This window comes from Archocentrus centrarchus, chromosome 13, assembly GCF_007364275.1.
Source record: "Archocentrus centrarchus isolate MPI-CPG fArcCen1 chromosome 13, fArcCen1, whole genome shotgun sequence".
NCBI classification, from domain to species: domain Eukaryota; kingdom Metazoa; phylum Chordata; class Actinopteri; order Cichliformes; family Cichlidae; genus Archocentrus; species Archocentrus centrarchus.
Window position 1 is genome coordinate 15,211,253 of NC_044358.1, and position 26,302 is coordinate 15,237,554.

Sequence of the window (26,302 nt, forward strand, 5' to 3'; positions counted from 1 at the left end):
TGTCAAAACTCTGTCCCACGGGCGGTGAGGGTAAGCAGATTTTTACAAAAAGCTGTGATTTGTCTTGTAAAAATGTATCTTTTTAAAACATATAATTCATTTGAATTTCATAGTTTGATATAAACAGAGGAAATGGCCATAAATAAAGCCCCTGCTTCACAGACTGCACCTTTAAACACTCCTGTCCCAGCCGGAGCCGTAAGCTCCGCCCCCCCCGAGCGGACATCCCATGAGTCAAAGTTTGATGTCCTGCCCAAAGTTTAGACCCGACTGTGGCAAACTTTTTTTTTTTTTTCTAGAAAGTGAGCGGCGGAGATTTGAGCTGCTCACTATGAGCCTGTCTTAAAAGAATATCAACAACAGCTTCCACTCGGCCGCACTCAGAAAAAGTTGGACTCTTTCGCGCAGCCGTTTGCGGTGTTTTTTCGTCTTTTGTGGCTGCATCTGCGCTTTTTTGGGGGGGACGACAGCATAAATTCCAGTGTGGAGTTTATGCGCTTTGTTACGTTCACAAGTATGCCAGCAGGAAACAACAGGAAAAGGCTGTCTTTCATTGCAGATTTCGACAGCTAACACACTTTGGAAGAAGACCAAGTTCTCGACTTGTGAAATTTAGAATGACCCGGGACAACTTTTACTGAGTGTCGTCGTGATTTTCAGATTTCCTCCGGCGTGAAAAGAAAAAAAAAGTTTTGGATTGGCTCACGTTTCTTTTTTTGAGTTCCTAAACCGAACTTTTTTTTTTTTAAACATAAAGTTGGGAGACTGTTTTGGGACGATGGATCCGAGCCAGCACAACCCCCCTGCCGGACACCAGATCGTCCATGTACGGGGCGACTCTGAGACTGACCTAGAGGCGCTTTTTAACGCCGTGATGAACCCGAAAGGCAACGCCGTGCCCCACTCGGTGCCCATGAGGATGAGGAAGCTGCCAGACTCCTTCTTCAAACCCCCAGAACCAAAGTCTCATTCCAGACAAGTAAGCCCGCCCTGATTCTCCTTCCACTTCCCAGAAATCACGACCTAAGCAGGGCCCATCTTGTCGAGCTCCGGCCTACAGGAGCTACGTGACTGCCACTCAGTGAACAGTTACTTTATCCGAATTTGTAGCCATTTTTAGCCTTCAACGTTATTTTTTTATTGATCACTCATCTTTGAACACATTTTTAAAAAAGCCTTTAACTTTGAGGCGGAGTTGTACTGACATGCTTAAATGGGTGCACGTTTCTATTGATGGAAGTGTTATTTGCACTTAAAACTTAATTTACTCTCTACTTAACACATTTCACTGCAGAAACAAACAGTAAAGTTGGTGAGGGATTATAAGACGGCGAAAATATACTCAGAAATCTAAGTTTGGCCTTATGTGTCCAAGAAAACTGAAGAATATCGCTCAGTTTAAAGTTGTCAGAAACTTTGAGATAAGGGAACAGGTCAATGAGCGGGGATGTTTTTGTTAATATTTCATGACTGAATATTTGCAGCCATATTCTAATCACAGTTTTTCAGTAAACAAGATGATTTGCAGTTCGTAAGATGGTTAAATGATCCCATATTCACCCGCTGCCCCTCCCCGAGGCCTTCCTCCCATCTCCAGCTCTTCGCTCCCCGTAACCCTGAGGACGGGAGTTTTCCAAGTACTGCGCATGCGTTTTTGTGCCCCACAGAGGCCTTGGATCCCACCTCCCGAATAACGCTAAAACATGCCTTCACATGCACATGAATAGAATTTAAATACACTTCAAGCGATTATAATTTATAAGGAGTGACTAAAATATGAAATCGGTCTAAATTATGGAGACAACTGTTTGTTGTTCATTCCTCAATACACGGTTTCATTTTGTTTTTGAAACGAACAATGACATTTTTATTTTTATTTTTTAATAAATGCGTAAATGAGTTTTGTTATGAACGTTGCATATTGCCCCTTCTAATCATTATAGGATGACTGTCTTTGGGGGTAATCACACAAACTCCCTAAAGGAAAATTGACTCAGCTGTTTTCATGCTGTCTCCCTTCCAACCCCAACACAGGCCAGCACTGATGCTGGGAGTGGCGGAGTGCTCACCCCCCACCATGTCCGAGCACACTCATCCCCTGCTTCCCTGCAGATAGGAGCCGTTTCTGGTGGCTCACTGTCTGGCATGGGCTCAGCAGGTGCCTCTCCTCAACATCTTCGTCAGTCTTCTTATGAGATTCCTGATGACATGCCCCTGCCTCCAGGGTGGGAGATGGCCAAGACCGCCTCTGGGCAGAGATACTTCCTCAAGTAAGTACGCTGGCATCGAGTGCATTATGCAGTTTGTGAAAATCTCAGAGTCCTGGAAAGTTGAAGGAATGTTTTGGAAAGTCAGTCATATTCTTTCTTTTTGAAGTAAGTCACAAACCTAATGTTTTTGGAGTTATTATGGGAAGTTTTTGTTGCCTAATTTTACCAGCATCCAAAGATTATAACATTTCTTAATTTTATGTTCCTGCAAATTTAGGAAATGTGTTTCAAGTCTTTATTTCAAGTATTTATTTATTTACTTTTTGTGAAAGGTCACAGCTCTATTTCCAGTCAGTACAGTGGTCATATTTAAAGACCAGACCAGCTTATAAAGCAGTACACTCACAGGTTGAAAAATATGAGAGTGAAAGTTTTTAATTTTTCAATAATGGCCAAGTTACCAAAGCAGCGGTCTTGAGACGGGTCTGCGCACAGCTCTCCATACTACAGCTCTGTTCAGCATACATTATGCTGACAATGATTTTCAAATCTGCTACACAATAGTTGCTACTGTGTCCAGAAAGAGACGAACTGCAATAGTTAAATTGTAGGTTATTAAATTTGGTGGCCTCAGCAAACAAGAGAAGTCTTTTGAGCGATGACTGCTGTATCTAGTGTTCTTTTTCTTGGTCTCAGGTTTCAGTAGAGACAATGGACCACTGTAGCTGCCCCAGACAGAACAGGACAAAGTTCTGCAAAACTCTTCTGCTAACCAGCAGATCTCCTCCACATTAATCATCCGCAGTAATGTACGTTTCTTGGTTGGAGGTACCACAGAGACCTTTAGGCTTGTCACTGGGTGTATCGGTTACTTTTCGGTTGTGAGGCTTTCTGTTCTTTATTGCCCTTTATCCCCTCACTGTCTGTAACTCTGGGCAAAGATGGGTTGAATTATTCATAAAAGTGACGTGCTTGTCAACAATTTATGTTAATGTGCTCTGCTCATTGTGAAGTGTTCCAAAGTTTACGAACTCTTCAGCAGCTCGCGTTTAAAAAAAAAAAAAAAAGTTGTCATTCTTTAACTCTCTCAAAGGCAGAGTGTTGTCAGTTCTAGGAAATCTCACTCCCTGACGCAGAGTCTGGACAAACATGATAGCTTCAAACTTACTTGGATCAAAAAAAAGAGCTTTCATTACCACATGTTTTAAGGTTGCACATCTGGAGAACATCTGGCCCATTTTGTAGAGGCTCTATGAAAATTGTTAAAAAATGGACCGAGGATGATAACACTACTCTGAAACACTCAGGATCACTGCAGTAGTTTAGAGAGCTGATTTTGACAAACCAGCCTGTAGTGCAACATTTGTTGCATTATTTAGTTTATTGGAATATTATAGGACTATTTAAACCATTTCTTTTTCCTTACGTAAGAATTCTGTAACAATGTAACAGTTTTGGAGTGTTAACTGTGTAAGACTCCAAACAGGTTACAAGAAGACAGAGTATTTTACTGTAGTCCTTAAATACTGAGAAAGTCACAATAAAATTTATAGGCCATAAGTTCACAAGTTAGGTGTGTCAGCAGATTGTCTTTGTACACGGAAAGACAATCATTTGATCTCAGGGGTCAGTATTAAAATCAAGCTTGCTTTTTAATGGTAAACTAGCATCTATAAAATGATTTATAGATGATATAACGTGCAGATTAGAGCAGCGTATACCTGTTTACAAACCAGAGCTTCTTCCTTTCAGCTCACTAAAAGTTTGACGTTAACTGGATGTGAAACATATTTCTTTGCAGAGAGACTTTAATTGTTTTTCCAACTGGCACGTTGTACAAAAAGAGAGCGTATAGTACACTGTGTTTGTGTTTGAGTACGGAAAACACGAGGAGACGTCTTCCATGCACATCAAAGAGCAGATATTGGATCTGGAATAAAAGCAGGCTTGCCAGAGTTGCTGGAAAAGACACTCCCCTATTTATAAACAGGGGCTGTCTGACCAACACATATTACAGAGAGAGTGAAGCAGAGAAAGAGTGTGTGTGTGTGTGTGTGTGTGTGTGTGTGTGTGTGTGTGTGTGTGTGTGTGTGTGTGTGTGTGTGTGTGTGTGTGTGTGTGTGTGTGTGTGTGTTGGTATGGACTAGTGGGGGTGGGGAGTTGGTCACCAGCTAGCAAAGCAGACTGGAGCAGAGAGTTGGGGGCTCACATTTCACTCTGGTTGCTGCTGTTGTCCTTAGAGATAAATTAACTCAGGGTTGAACTTGTTTTTTTTTGTTTTGTTTTTTTTTAAGATACTACTTCTCCTCGGATGTCTATTAGTGCGCCACTGCATTATGCATGATAATAACTGGCCTCTGAGTCACCGAGTCTGCAGATTTCTGTCTCACTCCTTCAGAAGTCATGCTCTGTTTTGGTATGAATGGAGCTGTGGCTCTGTGATGGTGCCTCTCCGTGTCAATGAAGTTAAATGGCAGCCATGTGGAGATCACTAGAAGAGGGGCCAAAAGAAACTGTGCCCTCCCCCTTTGTCCCAGCAGCGAAACAGTGATCTTTATTCAGACCACGGGCCTGTTGAGACTCATGTGAGCCTTCCCGAAATAGACAAATGGCTGACGTGAAGTTTAAAGATGGGGGTGAGAGAGTGGTGGCTTTGTTGAGGCTTTAACCTTCTTCTTCTTCACACCTGAAATGCTCCGTTCAGACTTTGGTGTGAATACTAACCAGCGATCATGAGTGATGGACGTAGCGCTGTAATAGTCGCAGCGGCAGATTTAGCTTTTTTAAAAAATCTTCTGATTAGTGATTTAAAGATAATTTGATAATGTAGTTTAACTGATACATCTTATAGTCCTTTTAAACAAAATAAAAATGACACGTTTTTATAGGTATTGATGGTAATCAATAGTGGCAGCCCTAATGGTAATCAGAGTCAAATAGGATGCCATCTTTTTGTTGTTATTTTGGCTGTTACATTAAAAACAAATATTGGGAGAATGTCAACAAAGTCTGTTGACCTTTCCTCCTCTTTCTCCCAGCAGTTTGCTGTGGCCTTTGATTTATGACAGCAGGGGCACAGAGGTTGGGTCACCTTGGTTGTTGCTGGGATGGGGGGCAGGGATGATCTTCAGGGCTGGGTCATAAACTAATGAAGGTTTCTAATTTAGACACACCGGTGAACTGGGAGGGGTAATCACTGTTTCCGGGTGCTTATTAAATGCAGCTTTGAAAGAGCTTTCAGTTCGTGGGAAGTCAGCCCAAAGCAGAGGAAAGCTTTGGGGGGAGAGGCTATTATCTGCCCTGAGGGGCAGGTAGATCTGTGTGTTGATCGACACTTTTGTCTTTTCTCCACTGGCTTTTTTAAAATGTTTTGATGAGCCTGGTTTCTCTTCAGGCGTAACTGATGTGCAAGGAGATGATTATCCACTTTGGAGAACTTTGATAAATCCTTTCTTTAATGTTAAGGGATCTTTTTTTTTTTTTTACATTTATTTTCTGAGTTTTACATGACTGCAGAGTCCCTGGTAACACTAAATAGGCTGATAGTCTAGCTTTTACTATACCCTGTCTGCGGTTTCCTGAACATCTGTTGCACTAAATACAAGTTGGAGACTGCCTGTTTGTGCAGGAAAGATCAGCGTGTTTACTTGGACCTTATGCTCGTGTTGTAGTACATTATAATAACTGTTTAAAGCCGATTCATACTATGAGATTATATTGAGATATAAATTCCAGCAGACAGCATATTAATATTTACTATGTCTAAAACAGAAGGCGTCTCAGAATCCCAGAGTGCCATCAATTAGATAAAAGCTGCCATTGCACTGTTGTATTGTTGTCCCTTAAACCATAGTCGATGGGGACAGCTTGAAAGTTTTTCATCTGGTTATTAATATACCAGTGAAAAATAAAATAAAAAATGTATCGTTGAAATTTTATGCCTCATTTGTTATAAATGTTCTTTTCTATCTGTTTGGCATAAAATAACTTTTTAGTTTTACAGTTTGGCTAACACCGATCTTAATGTGAGCAAAAGTGTTTCAGGACTTCAAATCTGCAGAGTTTAAAGTGCTAAATATGCAAATTGGATTTCATTCTAAGATGTTGCTAACCCAGACCACTTGGTCAGTCACAAATGGTGCTGGGAAGCTCGGGCTGCAAGCCTGAGCAAAGCCCTTATTTGGAGCAACTTTGTGTTTGACAAACTTTTGGTTTATTGACCACACACAGACAAGAACCTTCCTGTTCAACTTTGGCCTGTCAGCTCAGTACACAAACCGGACTGTGAGAAAGTCAGACTAATGTTTACCAAAGGTTTGATGTAACACCTCTGTTTCAGACATCAATGGCTCCACTGTCACTAAGGGCATCTCCACAGAGATGCGGTATCTAAGAGGTGGCCCACTCAGGTGGGGTTTAGAGTTCCCAAAAAAAACACTTAGACTAATGGCATATGGTGCTCAGGTAAAATTAATAAATATTTGTGTATATTTTTACTATCTATATAAGTATATTTACGTGACAATCCCTAAAATTACCTTTAATCTTTTGAATTTACTCTTGGAAAATAAATAGCAGAAAAACTGAGGAACATTCAGTCCCGGTCCTCCATGAAGCAGTTTCCTCATTAATCCAAACCACCCTTCAAAGGGAAACTTAAAGCCACAATAGGGTCACAAAGGTTGCCCCAATAATCTCTCTTGATGATGTCCTGCTGATAGAGAGGCAGCCAGGCATCCCCAGTCAACCAGAGTGGAGGTGGTCATCCTCAACTTAGAGGCCTGATTATATCTGGCCTCCCTCTGTGCACTCTTTAGTCATTGGCTTCAACCAGCTTCCAAGCACATACTCCCAGGGTGGAGCTCCTGCGGCCTGACGATCCCATTTTTAACATTTGACAACTCAGCTGTGGGAGTACTTCATCACTGCTGCTCTTCTCATAGCTTCACTCCCCTGTACACCAGCAAAATGCAGCATTTGACATCTGGCTTTGACGGCATGCAATTTCAGTGGAATAATCAGTCAGCCTGGGCTGAAATCAAGCTTTGATCTGCTGTTTTGCAGGTAGCACAGGTTATTTGGAGACTTCATCCACAAAGCCAGAGGTCAACTGCCACAGTTTTCATGAGGCTAAACAAGCAAGCTGTGTGTTTGTCATACTAGTTCGTAACACCGGAGTAATTCACTGCAGTCTTTGAAAAAGCAAGTATAGAATTCAGACTTCTGCATTTCTTTCTTCTGCAGTCCTTAATAATAAACACTTGCATTGTATTTTTGGTCCTGAACAGCTTATAAGTCATGCCAGGTAATTTCAGCAGAGTAAAGTTTAGCCTTCATGCTCCGTGCCTCAGCAAGACTCATTATAAATAACACTGGCTCAATACATCAGTTAAGTTCACATCTTTGCTCTGAGCAGAGCAAACGGTGCTTTGGGATCTTTGCAGACACGGTTGAACATGACAGCTTCAGCAAAAGATGGCAAAATAAAGGGTCGCATGTGAAGGTCAGTGCTCTTCTTGGCTGCAGTACCTGGTCATTTGCAGAAGAAATGATGCGTTTATAGTTTGTTATGATTCACAGATGAACATGAGATTATGGCCACAGCAATGCAGACAGTTTTTTTTTTTTTTTTTTCCCCACCACGCTGTCCTGTCATCTACAATAGGAATTTTAGGATGTTTTCTTCAGGAAAACAAAATCCGTCCTAAGGGGCTGAATTTGGGAGAAAGAAAAGCGCTCCGGTAAGGAGGTTGTTGATGATGATGTTGTTGTAAACCACATGGCAGAAATAGAATAAAGCTGCTGGTTCATCTTTTTTATGGATTGAAATGTGTCTATAAAGGTAAACAAAGTAACCACTTGTGGCATATATTCTTATTTCCTTTTGTCCATCCACGTCCTCAGTGTGTAACCACGCAGCAGCAGTTCCTTAAAGTAAATCTGCCAAAAGAGCAGATTTACTTTAAGCACCCTGTTAATGTTTGGGAAAGGCACCACAGTTTCACAGATTTCTTAAAAACGCAAACTTTTTTTTTCCAAATTTAGCTGCATTTGTGTGGATTAGGACCGGCCCACAAACATTGTTCTGTGAGTCTGCTGCCCAGCCCTGGGGATGCATTGGGGGTGGGGTACTTGCTGTGCTCGTTGTGGTGTCAGAAACATGTAAAGACAACACCGAGCAGTTGTGACCGTGGGGTTGCAGATCATCAGCAATTCCTAACAGCAACTGGTGGCCTCCAGCCGTCCCAACAGTTGCCATGACATTGTTTTGTTTTATGTTTCACCTACAGGAAGCAGTGACCATATATGGTTCGGGGCAGGTTGAGTGAATAGATTATCTTTTAGTTTTAAAACCTGGTGATGAATTGCGGACTCTTGGTAACTCATTTACCACTTCTCTCATTTCCTCCCAGGGGATCTTTGAATATAGTTCAGTGCTACTGAACTGAGAGCAGATTTCATCACAGGCTTTTAGATCATTTGTATTTTGAACCGAGGCTTTGTTTACGTTATTCGTGGCTGATTTGATCAGTGGAAGTTAGTGGTTCTAACTAGTCTGTGATAGAAAATTCAGTGTCATTCATCTGCGCTCAACTAGGAGAATGACATTTTTGTGAGGCCTGGAAGTTCCATCTTCCTATCTGTGTTTTTCTTTTCACTTTTAGCATTTATGTTTGCCGTTGATGTGCAAAGATGTGCAGGCCTCTCATTTACAGCAAACCCTCCCTTCCCGTTTATCCTAGCACCCGTCTCCCTGTCTCCTCCCCTTTATAACAAATGTCATAGTTTCCAGAGTGGGAAAAAAGGCAGCAAATGTAACAGAAGCACAGCAACTCACACAGCCAATGAATTCAGAGGGATTGCTTCTGTAGATTTTTTCTTTTTTTTTTTTTTTTTTTAACTTTCACTCATTTTTTTCTTTTCAATAGTTGTATGCCCCTCCTCTCCCTGACCTTTCTTTCTCAAGGGCCCCCTCCAGTCTGAGCAGTTCCAACTATTTTGCTTGGTTTGTGGTGCTTGCATGTGTGTGAGGGCTGGGGGAGGGTTTGGTAGGGGATTTGGCAGCTCCTTTGATCAATAAAGCATAAACAAGAGGGGGGCTTCAAAATGGGTTGCATTGTATCAGGGGGAGGAGTGCTGAGTCAGGTCCTCTCGCTCTCTGGCCTGGGATCGAGAGCAGACAGGCAGGCTGGGATTACCGCAGAGAAACTCTCTGAATCTCTCATTTCACCCAGCTGTTCCAAAATCTGGGCTAATGGCGCTTTGGGATCAAATTAACAGCGAGTTGTAAAGAAACGCAGTGGGTGGAAGGACAGCATTAGAAGCCGGGGTATAATAGATAGCTATGGTTAACATTTCGGTGCATGACAAACAAGCTCTTTATTTTTGGCATGTGTGTTGAAATAATTCAATCAAGCTGTAATATAAATGCACAAGTTGCATAAATAAGTCACTTGAGGTTTTTTTTTTTGCCTTTTTGTCTAAGATGTTTTTTTGTTTTTTTTTCAAATGGGATGTTTTAAAACAACAACAACAAAAAAGAAAACAAGTGAATGGTGGGGTTTTAGGTCGTAGCTCAGTCTGTGCCTTTGTCAAGCAGGTGAAAGCTTTGTAAATGTGGCGCCAGATTGTTAAAGCCCCTGACACTCTGCAGTGTCCGAGCCGCTTCCAGGAAAAAGGACCCCCTGCATTGAGCCCTGGGACTGACCCTCCCTCAATAGAGAGGGTCCTGCTCGGGAGAGGAGGGCTTCCTGTATTAGCTTTCCATCTTAATCAAGCAACAAGTACCAACAAAGCACTAATTATCAATGCCTTCACAGAGTGAAACACAATGCCCCCTCCCCCAGGGCTTGATCCTGTCCCAGCAAAGATGAGCCAAAAAAATAGATGGAGCAACATTGTTTGACATTACAATGGTTGTTTTCCAACCAATCATAGCCTCTTAAACTTTTTCAAGAAGTTTCCAGCCTGACTTATTCGCTTGTTGTGATGCGTTGTTTTGGTTTTGTCTCATTTAAAATATCATTTAAAGCTGCTTTCTCCCATTGTTATTCATAGCACATTCAGTTTAATCCAAACCATGAACGAACGACTTCCAGTAACGGTGATCGTTTACAGAAAACAAGTCCACGTTTTCATCAGTGAGGCTGTTGAATTGGTTCTGAGTCATCAGTTACTGCATGTGACCTTATGTATTGTATTGACATAGCCCTGGTTTGACCTTACTGCTCATTAGGTGTGGAAAAACATAGGTGGTCATTTTTGTGACTTGTTTTTATTGACTTGTTTTTATTGTCTCCTTACAGCCACATGGATCAGACCACCACTTGGCAGGACCCTCGCAAGGCCATGCTCCAGCTGAACCAGCCTCCCCCTGCCAGTTCGGTGCCGGTCCAGCAGCAGAATATTATGAACCCAGCCAGTGGTGTGTATATGTTCATTACATTTAGTTTTAATGATAGAGGTGGTGGATGACATGTGTTGCAGAATTTTCAGCAATAAACTCAGTCGTGCAGTTATTTCTTCACACTAAGTAGAGCTTTATTCTCCTTTTTTTGTTTTTTTGAATTATCACAAGAAATATATACTGAAGAAGTCAGATACAGTCTGGTTCTTACCTGTTAATACTTGGTGTACCTCAGTTCTGTCTGTGCCGTTGGAATTTGCCCTAGGTGAGGTGAGACCGAGGCAGAACGTTTCACGGCCTGTCTGACAGCTCTCTGACTCACTAACCATTTTTGCACATGCACAAACTCGGTATAATGTGCTTAAAGGTGAAAATACAGCAGGGAATCGGTCCACAGAAAGCACAGCCTCATGTGCCCTTCTTCTCACATGCTCTACGCAGTCGCTGCCCCTCATCTGAACAAACTCGGGGTTTCCGGCAGTGACGGTGCGTCTGAGGTGAACTGTGTCCTGTCCTGTGCCAGACCCGATTCTCTGGACTTTGTGTGGCATTCGGCAGTGAAACCGTACAGAGATTAGAGATGACAGTTGCAGTAACTCTGTGTTATTCTTCTGTCAAATGTTGACAAACAGGCTTGTTTGATTTCAGTGACAGATAGCAATAATTTATTCAAAGATGAAAGAATTCTTATGCCTGTATATTCCTTCTGCTGTCTGTATTTTGTGTTAGCATGCACACCTCAGCTGATACGTACATCTGAAATTACTGCTTCGTTTTGGGCTCTTTGTCAGTTCCCTGTAGTAGTATTACTTTCATAAAATCATGTCAGTCGATTTAAAGTAAGAGAACCAGTTGAACCTGCAGCATCTCCTCCTCTTTGTTTTCGGCTGTCATCTCTCAGGACCCCTCCCTGATGGCTGGGAACAAGCTATCACAGCAGAGGGAGAAATTTACTACATCAATCACAAGAACAAGACCACATCCTGGCTGGACCCACGACTTGAGCCACGCTACGGTGAGTTTGCCACAGACTGTGATTATTAAAGTAAAATATCAGGCATGCTGCATGTATTCAGTTAAGGGAATTCATTATTAGACACCTAAAAATACAATAAAAAAATGCTGGGGAAGTGTCGCTTCTCCACTTGTAGTTCAAAGTTCATGTAACAACAGCTGAGTTTGCCATTAATCCCCCGGGCCAAGCTAAAGTTAGACAGTTAGCTTTGAGTGTGTGGTGGTTGGTGAATTAGCGACAGAGCCAGGTACATGTGTTCAGACTACTCTGTGATCATGGGAATGAGCTAATCCTCCCATGTGCCAGAAAGACTTCCAGAGATGAGGGCTTATGTCACGCTGACTCATTTATGCTTCAGGTGACATGCTTTTCATCACTGAAGTGTTCCCCGGGGAACTTCACCCCGGTTCACAAAGGCAACATGTGTGAATCAGCGTGCAGCCTGCTTAAATTTTGTGTTAGTTTTCCATCGAGCGCGGCCACGTGAAGGGCACATTTTATGTAAGCAATTGTGCGTCTCTGTTCTGAAGGCAGACAGGAAAGTTCAAAACAGAGTTGTAAGGGGAGCGGGGCAGCTGGGAAGAGAGGGACGCGCCGATCGGCAAAGCCCTTTGAAGATTTATAAGTCTTGAACACACAAGGCCGCTGGGCCCCTGAATGTGAGGGAGAGGGAGAAAGAGCCGGGCTCTTAACTCATTACGTGCCATAAACATCATTTTCTTCTAAATGATATTAGCATTAAATGTTATACTTCAAGTTTATACCTTTTAATTTTGCTCTTTTTTTCTGTACCTTTTATTTTAAATTAGGTTCACAAAAATTGTTAAACGTTAACTTTTTATTTCAAGTTTTCTTGTTTTATTAGAATCTTCTTGTTTGTACTTATACTTGAGCTTATTTTGAACTTTTTGTGTGGAAGTAAGCTTCTGTGCCTCAGAAACCTCCATACCGCTGCTATGTAGGTCTTCAATCATAAGCCAACTGCTTTGATAATGGAGGCTAATTTGAGCTTTGAGAAGAAAAGCAGCAGAGTGCCTTTAACTGAGGGTTGTTGCCGGCTGCCTTCCCCCCGTGTGAGGCCCAGTGCAGGCACAGCCCCATTCTGCTGCAGCTCCAGACAGACTTGAAGCTTTGCCAGGCCTCTTTATTCTGTGGTCCAACTCTTAATCTGTTCCAGACCTTTTCAGTCAAAGAACTGCGACGAGGGAGGGTACGGGGGTGGTAGGGAGAGGCAAGGCAAAAGGGGAAGAAAGACGAACGGAGGAGTAGAGAGAAAATGACGATGGGATAAACATGCATCCTCTTTTAAGGTCCAAAGAGGTGGTGAGCAGTGAACAAGCTCTGAGTGCGCTGTGATGGAGTTCAGAAGGGGGCTGGCTAATGTGGAGATGTCATTTCCCGTATGCACTGCTCTGGAGGGGCAGGAAGAAAAATCCCCTCTGGGAGTTTGTTTTCATACGAAGCCTCAGTGTAACACTGTTTGTCAGACGTGCGTGTCTGCTGTCAGAGCACTAAGCAGAAAAGCTGGAGCCTTATTGATAACGTCACCTCCGTACAGCAGCAGTTTCCGGCCTAGTTTATGTTTGAGTTTATGTGCTGTTAAAAAATATTCCTTCCCATTTTTATTTGTAAAATGCAAGAATTGACCATTTAATGGAATTGAATGTAAGCCGAATCTATGAGAATAAATAAATCTCAGATAATACAGTATGTATTAATATAATTCAAGAAGTTGCCCCACACTCCTGATTTTTGCCTGATTTATTATTTTCATGTCGCTCAGAGCCAAGTCGGCACATTCTGGCTTTCGCTCTCTGAGTACGAGACGATAAAACTTTGTTTGCATCACATGCAGACTGTTTCTCCACATCACTTATCTTGACAGTAGAAATACAGCACCTTCCCAAGAGGCCTTTTTTAAACTTAGTAAATATTTGTCTGCTTTCAATTTAACAAGTCTTAAAAGGTGCTGAGCCCTGGTCCTACAGAGAGCTTCCCACAGCTAGCACACCTTCAACTCTACCTGCCCTAGGTGATCTTGTGGGGTAATATGCCTGCCAGTGCGATTGACTGATAAGGGCTTGTGTTGCTGGCTCGTTGTGTTGCAGGAGTGCGTGAAGAAGACAAAAGGCAGACAGCATTAACTTGTCTCTTATCTGACTGGCCCACCGGCAATCACTGCCTCTATGTGCTGCTTACTCAAACCACCTCTGCAAAAGCACACACACACACACACACACACACACACACACACACACACACACACACACACACACGCGCGCTGTCTTCTTTGCCTTTTTAAGCTATCAGTCTGGCCCTGAAATGAACCTATCCTTGGCAACTGTCTCACCCAAAAAGATGTAATTCCCTACTTTGATATCCAAAATGTTTGTGCATAGTTCCTTCGGTAACACTGGTTATTGTTTGCTGTTTGGTCTGCAGGAGAGTCCTTGACTCTGCTGTGCAGCAGGAACTCGGCTGCCCTGAATGAAAACTCCAGCTGATTTTAACTTTGGGTTTTATTAACATAGATTTGTTGAAAATATTGCACTTGGCAGAGAACAAACAGTGTTAATAAAATGTGCACAATTATGCTTTCACAGCTATTTTTATAGTCTGTAAAAGCACGCAAAAGTACGTGAGCATTTTGTAGGGTTTCTTTCACCTCCTTCTCCAAGTTGTTCGGAGGAGGAGGTGATTGGAGGCTGCCATGTCAGACTCCCTTTTGCCAATATTCACATGTAGTAAGATTATTGTCATGAATAGAAATTGCGGTCAAAATAAAGACCTAGGTTCTTTGAAATGAGAACTTCTCCTTTGCTGTGTGGTTCTGTGTATCGGTGGATCTCTCCATATGCATCCAATCACTTGAATGCAGCTCTTCTTCAAAGCTCAGGCCGTAGCAGATCTACAGCTGCTGACATGGCCCATGTGTAGAAACTCCATCATGAGAACAGTTAATGGTGCCCTGATGGCGGAGCGCTCCAGCCACAAAAGGCTTCAGTATCTGCCAAAGATAAGAAGCAAGGAGAAGGAGCACACTCTCCCACGGATTCACTTGACGTGTGTGGGAGAGAGAAGCCGCCTACATGACTCTGTGTGTGTGTGTGTGTGTGTGTGTGTGTGTGTGTGTGTGTGTGTGTGTGTGTGTGTGTGTGTGTGTGTGTGTGTGTGTGTGTTTGCATGCATGGGCTTGGGGTGGGGCTGTTGGGGATACATTGTGGTCAGAGAGGGGAGGGGATGGTGGAAGGCAGGGCAAGGTGGGGCCTCCCAAGCTTCCCAGGGAGAGCCCTCAGCTATGGCTCATTCAGCTCCTGCAATAGTGTAAACAGACAGTGACTGAATGGTGATGAGAAAGGTGCCGGGGCGGGCAGGACAGAACAGAGAGGGGGCAGACCCGCATGAAAATTGTGCCCCCGTTACAGCTTTGTTTTGGTTGGTGCTTCAAGCACATAAGCAAACAGCACACCTCGCTGGCTCCTTTATTGTTGGTGCAACACATTCACATTTACTACACTGATAAAACGTGTGACCTACTTTGCATGCATAGATTGCAGCATTGCATTGTGCTTTATACTTATGTTTATGAGACCCACCCCCACTGCACTGAAGAATAAAGATCTAATTGGGAAACAGCTGCGTTTTCAGTGCAAACACATTTGTTCTGATATTGTAAACATGTAGTTAGCTCACGAGTGCACAATGCAGTAACATCTGTTGTGTGAAAGAGCTTTAAAATTTAAGTTAGTGGTGGTATAGTGTTTGCATTACTTTATGTGGCCCCGCGTTATATTAATCTGTCAGACTGAGCACAAAGCAGTCATATTGCATGCATTCAGTCAGCTTAAGTGGACACATCAGGCCCGGGTAAGGAGGCATTCAGTCTTGAGGCATAATCTGCGATTTGTTTAGAAGGAAACAAAACACACAATGAAAGGATAAGTCATGACTGATGCAACGTACAAACCTAACAAAGCTTGTCTTAGTCAGCGAGTGGGAGGGGATCAGGTCTTACAGGAATAGTGATTGTTTTAGATACTAGGTGGACAACTTGTGCTGGCACTTCCCTTGTCCTACTCAACCTGCTGCACTGGATCCTTTTTTTTTTGTTCTTTTTTGCAGTTTAACCATGCAGACAGATGCTTAAGTTGTTGGTCTTGTTATGTAGTTTTTAAATGCAGCCACGCATTAAAGAGGAGAGGTAGCAGATCGATTTCAAAGAGAGTTGAGAAGATTTTAGTGTATTTAGTCTGGTAAATGGAAATCCTGTTTGCATTTGCAAGGATAAAGGTGTGCCGTAAATTAGGCACAGTACTTTTTCTGTTTTTCCCCAAATTAAATTTTGCAGTCAGGTTTATGGGGATTGTCCTCAGAATTTCCTTTAAAGCAACGCAGTCTCATACCATTTCTGCAAATAGGATATTTTATTGACACACATGCCCTAAACTAACTTACTTTTCTTTTGTAGCCCTGAACCAGCAGAGGATCTCCCAGAGTGCTCCAGTGAAACAGGCAGGGCAGCTGCCCCCCAGCACCCACAGTGGAGTCATGGGAGGCAACAACCAGATGAGGCTGCAGCAGCTGGAGAAGGAGAGACTGAGACTGAAGCAACAGGAGCTGCTTCGGCAGAGACCACAGGTCAGGAATCAGAGTTAAAGCGCTTCAAAAACATTCAAGGACTTTTTGGATGTACCGTGAACTGATGCTTTCAGTGCGTTTCTGTCAGTTTAATTGTAGGACACTGAACCCCGAACCTTGCTGAACGAGTGCAACAGCAAACTGTTTACGCTGTGAAACAACTTTAAAATCTGAGTCATTAATTGTGGGGATACTGGTGGATCTTAAGCCTCTTTGATCAGTCTTTATTGTTACACCACCCTGCAATGAGATCTTGTGAGTCATCTGTGGTAATTTTATCACTTCCTAACGTCGATGTGTCATACAGCCCACGCAGGGTGGAGCTCGGTAGTTTACTCAAGGCTGTGTCATAACACCAGCTTTGGAGCTTTATGATTATGAATGAGCGCGCTGGTGACTGTGTTTACCGTGGCATGGGCTCACATGGGTTGTTTAAAGTTCACAGTAGAACGTGACCCCTGCGTGTGCATGCACTGGACTCTAGAGGGGAAATCATTTGAACTGTCCTTGCTAAGAGAACATGTTCTTCATGCTCATGCAGCCTGCTTACTGCTCACTCTTAAATGTGACACGGACAAGAAAACTAGCATCCATGAGGAATTATGAGAGCATTCAGAAACTTCGTTACCATTTAAAAGCCTCAAGAACAGATTTGTGGCTTTGTTCACAAATTTCTTCCGTTTTTGTTACACGTATGACGAACGCCTGTGAGCAAAGCTTTCAGAGTGGCCGCGTAATTTCAGTGCAGCTGCCTGATTTCACCTGGTGTCCTGTGTAGACAAATATAATTAAAGTGATGGACAAGAATTCATCAATTATGCAAGGAAACACGAGCAACCGAATTATCCAAACCTCAGACATCCACGGCTGCCGATTTAATAGAGATGGAAGTGGAAAATAAAATGTGGACTGGGGGACTGCAGACCAGGCTGCATGTACAGAGCAGCCCTGTCAGACTGAAAGCTGGATTCCAGTAAAACCCAAACCTCTGTAACTCTGCTTTGTTTGGATTGCAGAGGCTGTGATATATTTGCAAATGCAGTGGAGTGTGCTGGGAGTACATTGTGTAGCTCTGCAGGCTATAGGTGTGTGTAGGGAGCACTTGGCAGATGTGTGATGAAAAATAGGTGAGTGGATTTCTTAAACCCCCTTCCAGTGCCCTAAGATAATTAATTAATGTTGCATTGAATCATCATCAGTCATTGATGACCATCTCCATTGTTTACACTGTACCTCTTGGATTTGAATTATGCCTTCACTCATGTATGGCAACATAAGTGTGGACACCAGAAACACTGCAGACACGCCTACAGTGTGAATCCTGGAGCGGGCTGCTGAACGTGGCTTTGACAGTGCAGTCAGGTCCACTTTGGCACAACTGAAACTTCTGGTTTTGCAGAAACTGCTCACAGCGAGATACATTTACTACATGTAGCTGCTGAAAGCGTGGGCAGCCTCACTTTTGTTTCAAGGAATGCAGATACCAGATATCAGACACATGACTACACTTACTACGCGCTACAGCGCCACCGAGCCAAACCTGATGTTATTACTACCTGCTCATAATTAGTACTTCGTATCAGCAAGTACAGTAAATCTAAGTATTGCATTTGGCAAAAATAAAATAAAAAGCGGCCTCGGTGCATCTCTAACAGTTTATCGAGCCCTGAAAGCGGTGGCTAGGGCCAGCTCTGTTCACCTCCCCTCAGAAGGAAGGAGGTGAAATAGAAAAACATGACTTCATATCCTCAACCTTATCGGATTCATCATGTGTAGAAAACAATCGCCTACAACTGTGGCCGGCCCCCTCATGTAATACGACACCGTGCACTCAGAGAAATGGAGACCAGCACGTCTGACGGCAGAGCAGCGAGGCTCTAAAATGCTTGCATGAAGCTGTAGCTGTGTATAATTAGCTTTGGATGTTTGGGGGTGGTGTTGACAGTGCCGCTCATGAGTTTTGTGTCTTATTATCCGCAGGAGCTCGCTCTAAGGAACCAGCTGCCCACCAGCATGGATCAAGATGGCAGCACGAACCCCGTGTCCTCCCCTATGGCCCAAGATGCCCGGACCATGACGGCCAACAGCTCTGATCCATTCCTCAACAGGTTCGGTTCAAACAGACGCCGCCAGCGTTCACTGTAGAGCAAAATGTGGAGATAATCTGCCCTCACGGTGCACTCAGATCGACACCAGCTGACTTTTGGTTCAGCTCGTCGGGCTCGAACCTGTCAGAGGGGATCTGTGTGCATGGGTAAAAGCAGAAGGCCACACTCTGGGCCTTAACCCTCTTCACATGGTAATGACTCACTCAGAGCAGCAGGTCTGCGCTGGGACAACGATGACCTCTGGTGTGCAACTGCTGCAGTAAAGGCAACTGGAGCTTAAATGGTGGTGGCAGTTATGAAATAAGACAAAACCACATTTTTATTTAAAGTGGAGACAGTTTCCACAAGTTGGATAGTAAAGACAAAAAAAATAAAGAAAATGCTGCTGGCCTGAAGCTCTGCAGAGCTGAACGACGAGGATACAGGAAGCTTTTTTTTTTTTTTATTGTGTGCATGCTGCCCCACGGTATGCTGGGAAATAATTCCTAGCATACCGTGGGGCAAGCTCTAGTTCCTCTGTGAGCAGACAAAGTGAGGAAAAGAGCTGAATAGCAAGCAGGCCATGAGAACATGTGGTCCAGTCAGTAGACAGGCCAACCTAATCTCCCCTCCTCCCCGCTGCCTCCGCTCCTCTGCTCTCACAATGGCCTCATTCATCGCGCCTCTGCCATACTCTGCCTACATATTTTTCTGCTAATTAGTATAGGCTTGTCAAATGTCCCCTCTTTTTGTCTCAGTTGCCCCTTTCCTTGCTGCTCTTTTCCCCACGTGCTCCAATATAGGATAAAAAATGAAAAGTGAGGCTCCGTTTCAGCGGTGCCAGCTGTAGATCAGTCACCACGTAGTTATGAAATATATGTAAAGGGAATTAAGGCCTCTGAATTTTATTAAATTTTATTAAATGATAAACTCAGTTTGAAAGCCTCTGCTAAGTGAAGGCCATTGAAGTCAGTTTGATGAAAGTTGTGGTGTTTATTGGTAACACTTCTTCATTTGTGCGTTTCCAGCGGGACCTACCACTCCAGGGATGAGAGCACAGACAGCGGCTTGAGCATGAGCAGCTACAGTGTCCCTCGCACTCCGGACGACTTCCTGAACAGTGTGGATGAGATGGACACAGGTGAGGCTAAAACTGGGATCCAAACAGAATAAAACACCTCCGTTAAGGAAACGGGTGACGCACAGAGATGAGGAGACGGATTTATGACATTTGTATCAGTTTTGCACATCACACACGTCTGCATCAAAATTTACCTCACATTTCATGTAAACGTCAGAGCTGAATTGTTGACCCGACATTTATGCCCTCTGTCCATCAGGGGACCCGCTCGCACCCATGGCAACGCAGCCCAGTCGTTTCCCCGACTACCTGGATGCCATTCCGGGAACAGACGTGGATCTGGGCACCCTGGAGGGGGAGAGCATGGCGGTGGAAGGCGAGGAGCTGATGCCCAGCCTGCAGGAGGCGCTGAGCTCCGACATCCTCAGCGACATGGAGTCCGTGCTGGCAGCTACCAAGCTGGAGAAGGAGAGCTTCCTCACATGGTTGTAGAAGAGCTGAGCGGGCCGCTCCTTCCTCACTCCTCTCCCTCCTCTCTGAACTTCTGCCTGCTCTAATCTGTGAAGGAATCATAGATGCTTTTACCAGACATTTCAGCGAGCCTCTCGGGACGTCTGTGTCAGCATGTAAGGCCAACCTCTTTCTCTGGCAGTATTCTGTTCTCTTCACTAGTTATCTCTTTATTTTGTCTGTGTCTTCAAGGCTGGCCTATGAACAGACAATTATGCAAGGGTCCCCAAATTTTTCACAGGTCTGTCAGTGAATCTAGGGCATATTTACCCTCCGGGCAGGTGCTTATACTCGTCTGCCACCATCAGTTATCCCCTGGAGTCTCTGGAGCCTTTTTTTCTTGCAGAATAGCGTGAAGCATCACTACTTAACTGTTTTTGGGACTTTTGCATCTAGCTAGTAGCTTTATATTTGGCCTCATGCTTTTCTTTATTATCATTTTTCCAACAAGCCTGAGAAACCAAAAATGATGTATTTGGAGCATAAAGAACAATACTGATTTGGAGTAAAGGTAACGTGAGGCCCGTGTTTCTGGGGGGTGGGGGGGTGGGATTCGAACCTGGGGACCGACTACGCCGCTGCTTGGCTGTGCCAGCAAGTCTAAGTTAAACCTTTTGATAGATCAAGTGCCTTCAGTTGTATTTTTTTGTTTTGTTTTTCTCGAGACGCGAGCGACACGAATAATTACCCACATTTCTGTAACACGAGCACGCCGTAAACAGCGGCCGCGCTTTCCTGATGTTCAATAATCAGAATTGTATTTTTGTTTAAAAGCAGGAGAGGATTTTTTTTTTTTTTTTTAACCATAGCTTCTTTGTATCTGTCTTTTCCAAACCTAATTCACAATTCATGTTTTATCTTTGGTAGTGTTCTATTTTTAGGTAACTACATATGTATGATAGCTTAGATCAGATGGCATTTTGCTTTTTGTTTCTCCTTTTATAGATGAATTGATACATTTAACAGGGTCGACTGTTATCGCAGCGCATCACTTCAATGAGATCAAGCCAGTCAGGACGTAATCTGGGTGATCCGACTCCATTTGGGCTCTTTTATTTTTTTTTAAACCCATTTAGCTGATTCTCTCGTCTCGGTTTTACTGTATCCATATTAATGTTGTTGTATTTTTTGATGATCACATGCAGCTTTTACTATCTTTCCTGAACATTAACCAAAAAGGCAGGTCTCTTGGCTCAGAACAAACTACAGCTCTCTGAACAATTAAACCTTGCAACCGCATACAGTATACGAGAGTTACGACGTTTGAAATGAGACTGACGTCTTCCCAAAGAGGGAGCCGACCCCCTCTGCGCGACACCGCGTTGAGTGTTTTAAATGAGAGGTTTAGCCTTCAGCCGGGACGAGTTTAAGCAGGTTTAAGAGTCATGTAAAGGGGTAGTGTAGAAAAAAAAAAATCAGTGTTTGAGGATTTTTTTTGTGTGAAATAATAAAGAAACAATCAGTTATCTCAGTCAGGAATTGTTGTGGCAGATTCCAAAGATGTTTTTTTGTAATGACACTAAAATCTTTTTTTTTTTTTGCTTCTATCTTTAGAGTCCAGAAATGGTGTGATTTATAAATCAGCCTCTGTTTGAACAAACCGTATAAGCTAATGAGAAAATGGTTTAAAGTGTTAACGGGCACGTCTGAGTAGGGTCTAGCTGGGATTTTGTTTTTCCGGATGGTTGTTTCGAGTGACTAACCCTGAGATTTTTGAGGATGAGGTTTCAGAGCACAGAAATGAGCGATTTCTTCTACAAGCACTCACATGTTTACAAACTCAGCCGCGGTTGCGACGACACTGACAATTCTCACATAATCACGTTCTTTTTGATGTTTACACTATGACTACATCTTTGCATTACTGCAGTAACCTTTGAGTAATCAGCCTGCTGTGCGTGCCCTTGGTTGAGGCTTTGCAGGACGTCACTGGTTCTGTTGCCAACCAATACTAAATGGGTAGCATTAACTTGATGGAACACTATACATATATAAATATATATATTTTAGATTAGAGGACATGAACTCTTTTTTTTTTTTTTTTTTTATTCTTCGTGAGAAACCTCTTTAGTTTTGATTTTACTGAATATTAAAATCACGTGTTGATGGATTTTACGATGGGTGAACAGTGTTGGTGAGAACAATGCAACTAAAATGAGTGGTACACCACAGTGCTTGTATTGCACGGCTAGTTTTCGTTTTGATGCAACGATGTATTTTGTCACACAGACCTGATTTTATGCTTAGTGTATAATTGTCAGAGCATATTAGATGTTGACTCTCATTGTAGCAGTAGAACTAATCACGAGTTAAAGGATTTTGTATTTAGAGTTTTCTAAATGCACATGAAATGAATTTATATTCAGTAATGATCTGTTCTTCTTTTTTGATAGAAATGTGCATGTGTTTTAGAACAAATTCTGTTACATTATATCGTTCTTCATGATATTTGAAATTGGCCTGAAATAAAGTATATACTTTGTGGTAATATTTCCATGTGTGGTATTGTATTTCATTGTTTTTAAGATGAATTCTAAATGCATCACACAGGATCCACCAGATACCTCAATTTGGCCTTTTTCTGAAAAAACAAACAGGCATTATTATGTTTCAAGAGAATTGTCTGGATATAATCTTTTTATTTTAAAACTTTTATTTTAAAGCTATTCACTGGAAGTTTTTAGTCTCTTTACAGTAACTTTGCCAATTTTAAGTTGCAGTTCCTCACTTTGACCACAAGAGGTCAAAATGGAAAGACTCGCGATTACAAATTCTCCTCCCGGCCTCTTTCTAGTATCTCTAATATTAAATCACCACCGGATGAAGTCTGTCAGTGCACACACAGAGCTTTAACTTTTACTGTCTTTGTATGTGGTTTAATGTTAGGTGGAGGTACGGTTAGAGTTTTATGCTTTAGCACTGTTGAATAATTTGTTTACTGCCCTCTAGTGGTCACAGAGAGTCTGCAACTACTCTGTTATCAAAGCAAGTGAATCCAGTAAGGAGTACAGTCAGACATACATACGCAGAAGCCGCTCTGAGCGGGTAGGTGTGTCTAAGTACAGCAGTTACATTTGACCTGTGACCTGTGACCTTGACCACTGACAGTAAGAAATAAAAACGTGAATTGAACAGATTTTCTGAAAAAACTATGACTGAACGGTGTTAATGCCCTCTGGTGGTCACAATAAGTAACTACAACTGTATGACAAACAAAGCAGGGAAAAAACAGCAGCAGCACATTAAATCATTACTTTCAAAATAAATCTATGATAACGGGAACAAATGCACTGTGAAGCCTGACAAGTACATCTTCATGTAAATGCTCAAATGTGTGTTTTGAGCACCTGTAGCTTAAATACTTATATTTATACATTTTAACTATTTTTATAGCTGTCCATATATGAAAGTTTAAAACTTTTTTTTTTGGTGAATGGTTAAATAAAAATGCTAAAATAGTAAGGCAGTTGATCAGTTATTATAGTTTATTTTCCTAGTTGGTTTAATTTCTTTTGGACTTGTTTTTTTTTTATTCAGTTTAGTTTCTGTTAGTTTCCAGAGATGGTTTATCTTTAGTTTACATTAATTTCAGAATGTTATTCATTTTAATAACAGTACTATATAAAATTGAATAATGATTATGTTACAGAGTATATAGCTCACTTTTAGATGTTAGATTCAACTCATTGTCATTGTGCGCACAAGGCACACAACGAAATGATGTTCCAGATCACTCATCCAGTGACGAGCATCTGCGGTCATGCAGCCAGAGACCAGCGCTACCGTTAGGCAATGTGGTTTAAGTGTCTTGCCCAAAGACACAACGCAGCGCAGGGACAGGGGGCTCGAACCTGCAACCTTCTAGCTGCAAGGCGAGCGCCTACCCACTGCGCCACTCCCACTTTTACAGCAATATATTCCATGTGTGGTACCGCATTTAAATGTTTTAAAGAATTAAGCCTAAAACATATTTCAGAGCAGCCACCCTCAAACATTTGCCTAAAGCTGGCATCACTATGAACGATTGGACTCAGTAGAATAATTATGCAATTTCAAGTAAATTGCTTATTGCATATGAATATGTCCGTTCACAGAAAAAAAAAATAAAGAAAATTAATCAATTTACATAGTGCACAGTCCTGTGCTGAAATTGGTACGAAACGTAAATATTTTGTTAAACATTCAAAGCTTTTATTTTTGTGACATTCACCGGAAGAGTCTCGTCTATGTATTGACGCTAACTTTGTTCATTTAAAGTGTAGCGGTTCCTAAGTTGCACCACCAGAGGGCGAACTGTATGAGGTAAATCATGTGTCTGTTCTTCTACTATCCAATAAATTACATCCTAATCTATTAGAAAACATTTGCTTAAAAATGCTTCAGGCGGGAGTTTTTTTTTAAGCCCCTCGTCTGGTCACGGGGATTCTGCTATTTGAACACGAATTCATCCCTGTGCCCGGAAATCGGTACACTTAAGCGTGCCAGTGTGTCCTCAGCTTCACAGTAACAGATTACATTGTTAATTACGCATGAGTGTCCTTAAAACACACACTAAGAAATAAAAGGGTCAAAAGGACACAGACTGACGTTTTAGTTATTTTACTGGCATCATAGTTCAACTAAGCTAATTGTTAGCATTGCTAAGTTGATGCCCTCTTGTGGTCATAGTAAGTAACTACTACTGCACGACCTGAAAGTCAAGACGGAAAACATTAGCGTTGTTTCCGGTTATTACTTTCAAAATAAAACTTGAATAACCCGAGCCGTTTGGACTGTACACAGTAGCTTGTGTGTCCATGTAAATGCTCCCATACTAATGTGTTCTAGCACTGGGCGGTAGCCTACACACTGCACCCATCTCTTTTCTTTATTTTACTGTATTTTTAAATGACTATATTAAGAAAACTCAAATACCAAGACATTTAACTCACTAAACCCATAAACACAGACGTTTCTGATGACATAGGCCAACACTCCAGGTGAGGCGTGGTTTAAAGAATAACGGTGTATTTTAAAAACACCTGCATGGTTTTAGAAGTAATCAGTAACGTGAACATGACTCACCTGACTGAGAGGCTTTGCCAGGTACTGAAAGGACAGTTACACGTCAGCTCATTATCATAATAACATCCAAACTTGGGTCTTGGATCAGGCCAATCATCCCCAATGCCAAACATCTGCGTAAACCCTGACACAGGCATCAGGGGAATTGTAGTTTTCTGAGGCATGTGGGAAACAGCGTGAGGCAAAAGGCGCCGTCAAAAAATACAAACATGGATGACATGAAAAACCCAAGACATCAATCATGAGTCCCATCAGTACAAATCTACAGCTCTACATGCTTCTAAAACATGTTTTAACTTTTTATCCCATATGCTCTGAAAGCTGTGAGAGAAATTGTAGTGAGTAAATATTTATTAAATTATTTATTATAACCTATCACAGGATACTACAAGGAATCTTATTTAGATATTTATTTTTACTGTAGTAAGATTTCCCACTTTCACATTTAAACAAACATCTCTTTCTCAGTATCTTTAAATGGACACATTTTAATGGAGAAAGGGGAAATTATGAATCCAAGCAACTCTGTTTTTATATATTTTTGATTATTATAATTTTTTTTGTGCTGTTGCTTCAGAGACGACTTACTGTCAACAGATTTCCTCCTGTTTTATTTGTCATTCTGAGAGTTATTGGCTAAAATACACAACCAGTATAATTTGTAGTGTGTAGAGTTCAAACCCATTTGGTGGAAATCATTATTACATAACAATGTTCGAGTCCTTCAGCAACACTTACCTGCAGGTATAATTATCCAGCATAATGGTTGTTTCAGTTCAGCTGAACATTTGGTTTTAAAAGCTCATGTTTGGTTTGATCATACAGCAATCATTGCTCGCTTTCTTTTGAATATCGCACACTGTAACGTTTCACAGTGTCGCATATAAAGCATAAATATCCATTTTATTTGACATCAAGGTCACAAAAAGCATTGCTACTAATTTCAGTCAGCAAAGAAAAAAAGTGGTTCAGTAATTCTGAAACTCGAACACATCCACAAAAGATGAGCATCAGTTTATCTTCAATCTGCAGCTTCCAATAACAGCAGACCGAAAATGGAACGTTTTTAAATGAACAGCATGAACTTTGAACTGATTCTCAGCTCCCGGTGTGGTCTTCTGCTGCTGTGGTCCATCTGTCTCAAGGTTTGACATGTCGTGCCTTCAGAAATGCTCTTCTGCATACCTTGGTTGGAACAATTGGTGATTTGAGTTACTGTTGCTTTCCTCTCAGCTCAGAGCATTTTCACCCAGAGAACCGCCGCTTCCTCTTTCTCAGACGGTTCTCTGT

At 42.2% G+C, this 26,302-nt stretch overlaps 1 protein-coding gene and 1 long non-coding RNA gene across 2 annotated transcripts; one reads left to right on the forward strand and one right to left on the reverse strand.

The window, feature by feature from the left end:
- Window positions 1-283: 283 nt before the first annotated feature.
- On the forward strand, window positions 284-20,480 carry yap1 (Yes1 associated transcriptional regulator). The gene is made up of 8 exons (XM_030744812.1): window positions 284-979; window positions 2,035-2,270; window positions 10,517-10,635; window positions 11,519-11,632; window positions 16,101-16,270; window positions 18,251-18,378; window positions 19,386-19,498; window positions 19,698-20,480. Exons 1-8 carry the CDS (start codon window positions 779-781, stop codon window positions 19,928-19,930), a joined length of 1,314 nt encoding a protein of 437 aa, XP_030600672.1. The 5' UTR covers window positions 284-778; the 3' UTR covers window positions 19,931-20,480.
- On the reverse strand, window positions 19,332-25,130 carry LOC115790845 (uncharacterized). Its single transcript, XR_004020819.1, has 3 exons — window positions 25,013-25,130; window positions 19,633-19,996; window positions 19,332-19,510 (listed from the first exon to the last, which is right to left on the reverse strand). It is a non-coding gene; the product is annotated as an uncharacterized LOC115790845 (long non-coding RNA).
- Between the last annotated feature and the right edge of the window lie 1,172 nt (window positions 25,131-26,302).

Bases quoted from the DNA above. Each gene is read 5' to 3' on its own strand.
- yap1 (XM_030744812.1), top strand. From the start codon at position 779: ATGGATCCGAGCCAGCACAACCCCCCTGCCGGACACCAGATCGTCCAT. The intron at 10,636-11,518 runs GTGTGTATATGT...GTCATCTCTCAG, and splicing joins TATTATGAACCCAGCCAGTG to GACCCCTCCCTGATGGCTGG. The intron at 19,499-19,697 runs GTGAGGCTAAAA...TCTGTCCATCAG, and splicing joins TGTGGATGAGATGGACACAG to GGGACCCGCTCGCACCCATG.